Source organism: Protopterus annectens, chromosome 15.part0 (genome assembly GCF_019279795.1).
Source record: "Protopterus annectens isolate FY-2018-M chromosome 15.part0, PAN1.0, whole genome shotgun sequence".
In the NCBI taxonomy this organism is placed as follows: Eukaryota; Metazoa; Chordata; order Ceratodontiformes; family Protopteridae; genus Protopterus; species Protopterus annectens.
In genome coordinates, this window is record NC_056749.1 from 395,034,832 (window position 1) to 395,044,841 (window position 10,010).

The window sequence follows — 10,010 nt, forward strand, 5'->3', positions numbered from 1 at the left end:
ACTCTATAGTCAGGCACACTGATGTTCCACTCACCAGGCTAAACAAGGAGAAAGTTACTGTCAGCTGACTGTCAGGTGCCAGGATCCGCCACATAATGCATGCACTCAGGTCACTCCACAACAAGTACAAATATGACTCTGTCATTGTCCATGTTGGTATGAATGACCTGAGATATACCTCCCTGTACTACATGAAAAGAGGCATGGAGGAGATCTCCTATCTTGTAGCCCAGGCAGGCATGACCCTAGCACTGAGTAGCATCCTGCCATCACCCAGAATGATACCATAGTACAAGGACAAAATGATTGACTTCAACAACTCGCTAAGCTTCTGGTGTCATTCTAAAGGGATCCACTATCTGTTTCCCTGGGATGACATGATCAACAGACCAAGATGCTTTGCCAGAGATGGCCTGCACCTGTCGCCCTTGGGATTGAATGGTGCACAGCAATGGTTATCCCACTCCACAAAAGGGGAGCCACCATGGACCCCTGGAACTACCGCCCCATTAGCCTAACGAGCATGGTCTGCAAGGCCATGGAACGTATCATCATGGAACTTATAAATAAAGACATTGATAATCTCCAAGCTCTGGACTCCACCCAGTTTGGGTTTGTAAAAGGCAGATCATGTTTCCTAAACCTGACTGACTTCTTTGAAGCAGTCACCAAAGCCTTAGACAAGGGTAAGGTGGTTCACACAGCCTATCTAGATCTTGCCAAGGCTTTGGACACCATCCCCCATTCAGGAATTATAGATAAACTCACTAAACTAGGTATAAAGCCCTATGTAACAAGATGGGTTGCCAGCTGGCTCACTGACAGAACCCACACTGTGAAAGCAGCAGACTCCAAATCCAACTTCAGACCAGTGACAAGTGGAGTACCACAGGGTTCAGTCCTGGGTCCTCTCCTGTTTGGTAACTACTTTTCTGAAGTGCAAGCTAACACAGAAGGTCTTTGGCTAATGAAGTTTGCAGATGACTGCAAACTAGGAGCCATAATTGAAACTCCTAAAGATGTGGACATCCTACAAAACAGCCTCACTGAGACAGATGCCTGGTGTCAAAGCCATGGCCACAAGCTCAACGCCAAAAAGTGCATTGTCATCCCCTTTGGTAAAAACTCTGTACCCATGAGCTACCACATAGGTGGTAGTCTACTTAACACAGAAAACATGATAAGAGACCTTGGGACACAGGTGGACAGTAGTCTCTCCTTTGATAATCACATTGCCACAGTAGTCAGGAAATTCTTCTATGTGGCACACCTCATCACAAAAGCTTTCTCATCCAGGAAAAAAAAGGTCATTGTTCCCCTCTACTCATCACACATTATATCCATTATAGAGTGCAATGCCCCTTTTGGTATGTACCTCACAAGACATCTACAACAAATGGAAAATTTGCATTTCCACAAGAGGGTTACTGGCTTCAAACAGATGCCCTATGCAGACCGTCTCAAAAAACTCTAGCTTTACTCCATCTCATATCGCTTACTCAGAGGTGATCTCTGCCTATCATGCAAAGCTATGTCAAACCCAGAACTGTTGGACATGATCCACTTAAAGAAATCCCAATCCCTCCGAGTTACACAATCTAGGGACCTAAACCTTGTCACCACAATAAACAGAACATGCTGGAGGGATAGATTCCTGCCCCAGAGACTTCCCATACTCTGGAAAAAACTACCTATGTATATCAAACAAAGCTCCTTATCAGCACTCTTCAAGGAAAATCTTGATTATTGGATGGGAAATAGGAAATTCACCCCGGGGATCACCTCTGTGTCTCTGCTCGACAGGGGCACAGGAAAATAATTTTCTTGGGTGGCGAAAGCCAGGGTACCTTTTTGGCTAGGCTTGTATAGGCCTAGGGTCGATAGCCTAGTACCTACCTATGAACCTATGAACTTAATGCATTCCTATTATCATGATACTTTCCTAGTCTGAAAAAAATACGTCTGCCTACTTCAAATACTTTAACACATGCATTTATTCTTTAAATCTGTTTTTCTTTCACAGGTCACTTAAGAGTCAGTTTAGAACAATCGTTAGGTTACTGAATATAAGGAGAGTTTTGTTAATGTATCAGGATAGCTAAGGGATTTAAGGCCTTGGATATTCACTTCCAGAACATATGAACTTTACTTCTTACTGCTTAAATTAATTTTTCTCATTGATCATCTCACAAATAAGCTGATTCAGTCTCTTTTACTGTTGTATAACGTGTTGCATAATGCAATTCTTCCTTTTATTCCTCATTAGTAACTTTCATATTGTCAACACCCACTGTCTGAATGTTGCCCTGGATAAGTTTATTACAAGACTAAATGGCTACACAACTATGCTATTGATGTCTCTAAATTTCTGTTTGTTCAACATACTGCATTATCCTTTGTATCTACTTACTAATTCAGAAGCTACTCCTCAGTCTTCATTTAGGCTCATAGGTAAGTACTTGGCTATCAGCCCAAGGGCCTAAGTAAGCCTAGCCAACAAGGTTCCCTGGCTTACGCCACCCAAGAAAGTTAATTTCCTGTGCCCCTGTTGAGCAGAGCCACAGAAGTGATCCCCAAGGTGTATTTCCTATTTCCCATCCACTCATCAAGATTTTTCTTGAAGAGTGCTAATGAGGAACTTTGCTTGAGATAGATGGATAGCTTGTTCCAGAGTATGGGAAGTCTCTGGGACAGGAATCTATCCCTCCAGCATGTCCTATTTATTGGGGTGACAAAATTTGGGACCCTAGAGCATGTAGCTCGGAGGGATTGGGATTTCTTTAGGTGTAGCCTGTCCAACAGCTCTGGGTTTAACATAGCTTTATATTTTAGGCAGAGATCTCCTCGGAGTAAGCAATATGCTACAGAGTAAATCTGAAATTTTTTGAGATGGTCAGTGTAGGGCATTTGTTTGAGGCCAGTAATCCTCTTTGTGAGGTACGTCTGTGGACTTTCCAGCTGCTGCAGATGTCTTGTAAGGTACATTCCAAAAGGGTTGTTGTACTTTACAATGGGTCTAATGAGTGCCGAGAAGAAGGAAACAATGACCTCTTTTTTTCCTGGATGAGAACCCTTTTGTGATGAGGTGTGCCACATAGAAGAATTTCCTAACTACTGTGGCAATGTGATTATCAAATGAGAGACTACTGTCCACCTGGGTCCCAAGGTTTCTTATCACACATTCGGCATTAAGTAGACTGCCATTTATGTGGTAGTTCATGGGTACAGAGTTTTTACCAAAGGGGATGACAATGCACTTTTTGGCATTGAGCTTGAGGCCATGCCTCTGACACCAGGCATCTGTCTCAGTGAGGCCCTTCTGAAGGATGTCCACATCATTTGGGGACTCACCTATGGCTCCTAGTTTGCAGTTTTCTGCGAACTTCCTTAGCCAGAGGCCTTCTGTGTTAGCCTGTACTTCAAAGAAGTAGATGGCAAACAGGAGAGGTCCCAGGACTGAACCCTGTGGTACTTCACTTGTCACTGGTTTGAAGTCAGATTTGGAGTCTGCAACTTTTACAGTGTGAATTCTGTCAGTGAGCCAGCTGGCAACCCATCTTGTGATGTAGGGATTTATACCTAGTTTAGTGAGTTTAGCTATAATTCCAGAATGAGGGATGGTATCAAAAGCCTTGGTGAAGTCAAGACAGGCTGTGTGAACCACCTTACCCTCGTCTACGCCTTTGGTGACTGCCTCAAAGGCGTCAATCAGGTTCAGAAGGTATGATCTAACTTTCAAAAACCCAAACTGGATGAGGTCCAGAGTTTGGAGGTTACCAATGTCTTTGTTTATGAGTTCCATGATGATATGTTCCATGGACTTGCAGACCAGGCTTGTCAGGTTAATAGGGCGATAGTTCCCAAGATCAGTGGTGCCTCCACCTTTGTGGAGTGGGATAACTATTGCTGTGTGCCATTCAGTGGGCACAAAGCCTGACGTGAGACTATGATTGAACATGGTGCTTAGGTGGGGAGCCAGTTCGTTCTGAAGTTCATGTAAAACACAGCCTGGGATGTTGTCTGGTCCCATGGATGCTGTGTTTTTGGTTTTAGAGAGTGCAGCTTTTACCTGCATAGATGTGATTACAGGGACTCTGCATTCTTTCTGTATAGATATGGGCCCTTTAGGGGGTGAGAGGGGGGTAAAGTCAGCACTGAACCTATCTGCCAGGATGTTGGCAATATTTATTTATTTTATTTATTTATTTATTTGCATTTTGATTACCGGGGAAGTCCACTGGGTCAAATTGACCCATTTTCAGTGGAGGCCCTGGGAGAAAAGCTCCAAGATGCATTATACAAATGCAGTATCAATTGGTTCTGTAATTTTCGTGCCGTTGTGCTGTAACTCAGAGCACATCTAGGTGTTGCCATTGAGATTCTTGACATAGCTATAGAATGCTTTCTGGTTGCCCTTAGAATCGGTGGTGATTTTGTTTTCATAGCTAGCTCTGGAGGATCTTATAAGGGATCTCAGCTTCATACTGAGGCTGACCAGGGAGTGCCTCCACTCATGGGATTTTACTGTTTTTTGCAACAGTTTCTTCCTTCTGTTGTAGTGTTTGTTAATGGCAGGGGATGACCAGATTGGCTTCCTTTTTTTTTTGAGGATAGCATCTTAGTTCTTTTTGGGATAGCACGATCCATGCACTCGTGTAAGTGCTTATAGAGTGCATTTGTGTAGGATTCAGCAGTTGTAACTGTATTGTCCATCTGCATGGGTGTCATGAAGTTCACCACTTCTGTCTCAAGAAGCATGAAGTTGGCTTAGGAGACATTTTTTACCATGGTTTCCTTAATGGTGGGTGGGGGCAGGATGCGGATATCTAGGGTGATTAGCTTATGGTCGGATCTGACCAACGAGGAGTTGACTTCAGGTGTGGAACACTGGTCACTCATGCTGATAATAACCAGGTCTAGGATATTGTTGCCCCTGTTGGGGGTGTGGATAAGTTGATCCAGAGCATTGGAATTTATGAATTCCATAAAGCATTGAGCAAAAGAGTTGGTACATGAGTAGTTTTCCCAGTTAATGGTGAGGTAGTTAAAACTGCCCATTATTAGGGCATTTGATTGAACCATAATATTTTCCAGTATATCAAGAAAAGAGGAGTGAGAATCCTGGGGCATGGTGGGGGGTCTGTAGCAAGCTACAATTTGGATTCCAGTTTTGCCCAGAGTTAGTTGCACTTGGGTAACCTCGGATGCATTATGCTGCGTAACTAGCCTGGAGGTGTGGATATCCTTAATGAATATGGACACACCTCCGCCTTTGGTGTTCTGGTCCAGGTTAGATGGCCGAAAAGTGTGGTATGAGTTATAGCCTGGTAATGCAGGGGTGCTCTCTAGAGCCTTGAACCAGGTCTCAGTCACTGCACAGATATCGATGTTCTCCATTTTAAGGAGTGCCTCGAGTGAGTGCATTTTGAGATTTAGACTTCTAGCATTGAGTACCATTACCCTCAGTTTTTACTTGCCTGTTCCTGTTACGGTGATGAATTTGTCATTTGAACCTTGTCTGAAAATATCAGGAATGGATACATTTTTGAAACATTAGGCTTTGCAGAGTATATAGTGAGAATGTTTGTTTCAGACATTCTACACTTTCTTTTGTAGTAAAAATAGGTGAGCAAATAGTGCTAAGAATCATTTAATTTTCATAATTATATAGGCTCTTGACATATGGCCAATTTAAAAAACACCATATAATATTTTTGGCATAAATTTACAGTGACATGCTCGATGTTCCTTACCCATCCACATGCAATGGGCTTTGCTTTGCTACAGTCCGTAGTCTTGGGAACACTGCCTGCACTGTGTTGTTCTTTGACACTGATAAATGTCACAGGGGCATGTTTAATTTAAAAATGTATATTTTGTATAATGTTTCGACTGCCAAGGTCATATCTAAGGCATTTTCAAAATTCAGGTTGCTTTCTGAAAATAACCTTGTTTGTATGTATCACTCACTTATTCCAGGTATAATCCTGTCTCTCAGCATCTACCATAATTACCCTCCATAATCACAGTGGTAGTTAATTATCAAAGCACAGCTGTATACAAACTTATGGATTTGATAAACATTCTAGTATAACACCGAAATTTCTGTCTTTTTTCTGAGTCTGTTATTAGAATGATTTGACAGTATTTTTCAGATACGTGTATGCTTTATATTTTTTCAATGCATTTGTTAGAAACAAAGTTTTTTTCAGCAAAATGTAAATTTCAGTTCCACAAAGACAATGCATGGATCTGTAACTCAGTACCATTAGCAACACAAATCTGCCTATTATTTTACAATATTCTCCCAATGGCTGGATCACCTACAGCCAAAGTATCTTTGGCTTTCATTCGTGATTAGTTTCCTCTTCCCCCTCCTCTTCCTCCTCAGGATGATGTAATTCCTAGATTCTTTAAACACCAAGACCTCATCAATTAATCCAAAGATGACATATAGTGAATATAAAGTCCAAATACCTGAAATGATTTAATAGCTTTAATAAGGTAATCAAAATTCCTCTGTCTGGTATTAACCCTCCAGCCATCTTATCTACAAAACATCTAAGGGCAACAGCATATCTCTTTTGAGTGCATTGCAACTTAAAAGAAAATCTATGGTGTACTTCAACAAAGACATTTAATGATTTTAGAATGGCCAAAAATATATATTTTAAATACAAATTGTAGACAGAATGTAAAAATTAAAAACAGTTTTTGTTATAAAACAGTTACATACAGATTATTAACTCATAACAAAAAACGGGCTATTGTTTAGTGACAAAAGATTTTATTTTGCACTATTTGAGTTAGTAGGGAATGCTGCAGTGAAACTATCTATAGGTTCATAGGTTGGTACTAGGCTACCGGCCCTAGGGCCTGTACAAACCTAGCCATAACAATTCCCTGGATATGAACAAATACTGCCTACAGTGTAAAGTTCATAATATAAATAGCTAAGGTTAAATATGCACAAGTATTGTACAACAGCAAAAGGATTTGGCGGTATCAATAAGGCAATATCAATGCTACAATGGATGAAATAAGTAATACTAAGATACTGAAGAATAAATAATGCAGTTCTACAGACAAAGATGACAGGGAATGACAATTACCATAAACAGTATTTTTTTTTTACAATTACAGTGTCATCTGAAATTCGTAGTGGTTTGTATAAATGGATCAAGATTCAAATGGATGACAAAACCTTTTGGAATATTTAACTGTTTTTTCTGTAATTATTGTAATAATGAAGTTCTGTAGCATCTTCCACGTTTTCTTAAATATTTATAATAAGCAATTAGATCATTGCACTTCAGTGCTAATAAACGTCTGTCAATGTTCCATGTGTTTTGAGAGAAGATACTATCTAAATCTTCAGTTCACAATTTCCTTTATTCTAGATATCTTACACAACCCCTCATTATCTGTGCCCCCCCCAGCCCAAGTAGGAATTGTGCAGATTTCCTATCTATAAAGTATACAACAGTTCAGTTCTTTTCAAGCATAGTCACATGAGGTAAACAAGCATGTCAATCACAAAAATGCTAGTCTGACAACACTGTTGATCTGCATTTCTAAGCTAAATATCCAGACAGAGTAAATTTCATCAAACATTTATATCAGTTATTTAATTATTATAAAACTCAGTGCCACACTGAAATGCATATAGTAATTTCATGTTATAAAATAATGATGCTCTATGCTTCCACTTCACCAGGGCTTCATGAAGTTATTTCAAAAATATATGCTTTGATGTTTATTGGCCTCTTAAAATTACCCCATTACCTCAGATGCTAGAACAGTTCTTAGAGTGCACATTTAGTCTGTCGCAGAAATTAGGGGCTACTAATGGACCCAGTAGTGCAAAAACAGGAAAACAGGATTTATGTACATACCAACGCACACAACAAATCAACTGCTTCGAGGATAAGTTCCTGGTGACCAATGCGAGTTACTCCAAGTTCCTCTAGCTCCTGGTGAGTAATATGCAATAATTGTTCTCCGTTGATTTTCTCCCTCTCAAAGTTCTTAATGTACTGCTGGAGGCAATCATCAAGCCCTGTCAACAAGACAAGCATTAAAAGTTAAGTACTCTCTGCAGAAATGTTAGCACAGTTTTCAGTAACTGCAACACTACAAAATAATATAACAAACAATAATATCTTCAAGAGATATAAAAATGGGACTTTTAAAATGTTTAATAATCAGACTGCAGTTTACAGAATAGCAACATGAGTTTAGCATACATTTTTATCAGCCATCTTAAAGCTTTAAGGGAATGACAGGACTTCTTTCTCAGCTGAAGAAATAATGTTTATGTTACATAGCTACAAGTGAAATGATTATAGAGACTACTCCTTTGAAATTGACGTATATGATAGGTGCCTTTTTATGTCAGAGATGATTAAATAATTTTGTAACATTGCAAAAAAAAAACAATTAAAAAGCCATACCCTTCCTTCACTAGATGTAGATGTCCAGAACTGATCAAATTTGTTCAATCAGTATGAAGGTAAAAAAAAAAAAAAAAAAAAAAAGTGGCACGTTGGATTGCTACAGAGTCCACATCTTAATTACCTGGTACCCATTTTACTTATGAATAGTTTCCTTGTTATGAGTTCACATTTTTCCCCTCTTTAGGAACACAATTTAGTGAGTCACAAATGTACTCTGAAACAATAAAATATCTCACTTGAGATAGATACATAGCTTGAAGTTATGGGAAAGAGTAGTGGAAGCTAGGTTAAGAAGGGAGGTGATGATTAGTGATCAGCAGTATGGTTTCATGCCTGGAAAGAGCACTACAGGTGCAATGTTTACTCTGAGATTGTTGATGGAGAAATATAGGGAAGGTCAGAAGGAGTTGCATTGTGTCTATGTGAACTTGGAGAAAGCATATGACAGGGTGCCTAGAGAGGAGTTGTGGTATTCTATGAGGAAGTCAGGAGTGACAGAGAAGTATGTAAGAGTGGTACAGGATATGTACGAGGATTGTGTGACAATGGCAAAGTCTGCAGTGGGAGTGACAGATGTGTTTAAGGTGGAGGTGGGATTACATCAAGGATCAGCTCTGAGCCCTTTCTTATTTGCAATGGTGATGGACAGGTTGACAGATGAGATCAGACAGAAGGCACCATGGACTATGATGTTTGCGGATGACATTGTGATCTGTAATGAGAGTAGGGACCAGGTTGAGCAGACCCTGGAGAGGTGGAAATATGCTCTAGAGAGGAGAGGAATGAAGGTCAGCAGGACTAAGACAGAATATGTGTGTGTGAATGAGAGGGAGGATAGAGGAATGGTGAGGATGCAGGGAGTAGAGGTGGTGAAGGTGGATGAGTTTAAATACTTGGGATCAATAGTTCAGAGTAATGGTGAGTGTGGAAGGGAAGTGAAGAAGAGAGTAACAGGCAGGGTGGATTGGGTAGAGAAGAGTGTCAGGAGTGATTTGTGACAGACAAGTACCTGTAAGAGTGAAAGGGAAGGTCTACAAGAGGGTAGTGAGACCAGCTATATTATATGGGGTGGAGACAGTGGCATTGACAAAAAGTCAGAGCTGGACGTAGCAGAGTTAAAGATGTTAAGATTTGCACTGGGTGTGATGAGGGTGGACAGGATTAGGAATCAGTATATTAGAGGGTCAGCTCAGGTTGGACGGTTTGGAGACAAAGCCAGAGAGGTGAGATTATGTTGGTTTGGACATGTGCTGAGGAGGGATGCTCAGTATATTGAGAAAAGGATGCTAAGGATGGAGCTGCCAGGTAAGAGGAAAAGAGGAAGGCCTGAGATAAGGTTTATGGATGTGGTGAGAGAGGACATGCAGGTGGCTGGTGTGACAGAGCAATATGCAGAGGACAGGAAGAAATGAAAACAGATAATCCGCTGTGGTGACCCCTAACGGGTACAGCCGAAAGAGAAGAAGACTTGAGATAGATACATAAACAGACCGACAGATATACATAGAGATATAGACAGATACATAGATAAATAGGTATGTCATGTCTAAGGAA

At 40.5% G+C, this 10,010-nt stretch overlaps 1 protein-coding gene across 1 annotated transcript in view; it reads right to left on the bottom strand.

Annotated features, from left to right (window-relative positions):
• Positions 1-10,010, bottom strand: part of LOC122789837 (connector enhancer of kinase suppressor of ras 2-like) — a 2,725,661-nt gene that overhangs the window by 1,923,194 nt on the left and 792,457 nt on the right. The window contains exon 2 of the mRNA XM_044057275.1: positions 7,896-8,059. Within this exon, the coding sequence (XP_043913210.1) occupies positions 7,896-8,059 (164 nt within the window). The remainder of the gene's footprint in view (positions 1-7,895; positions 8,060-10,010) is intronic.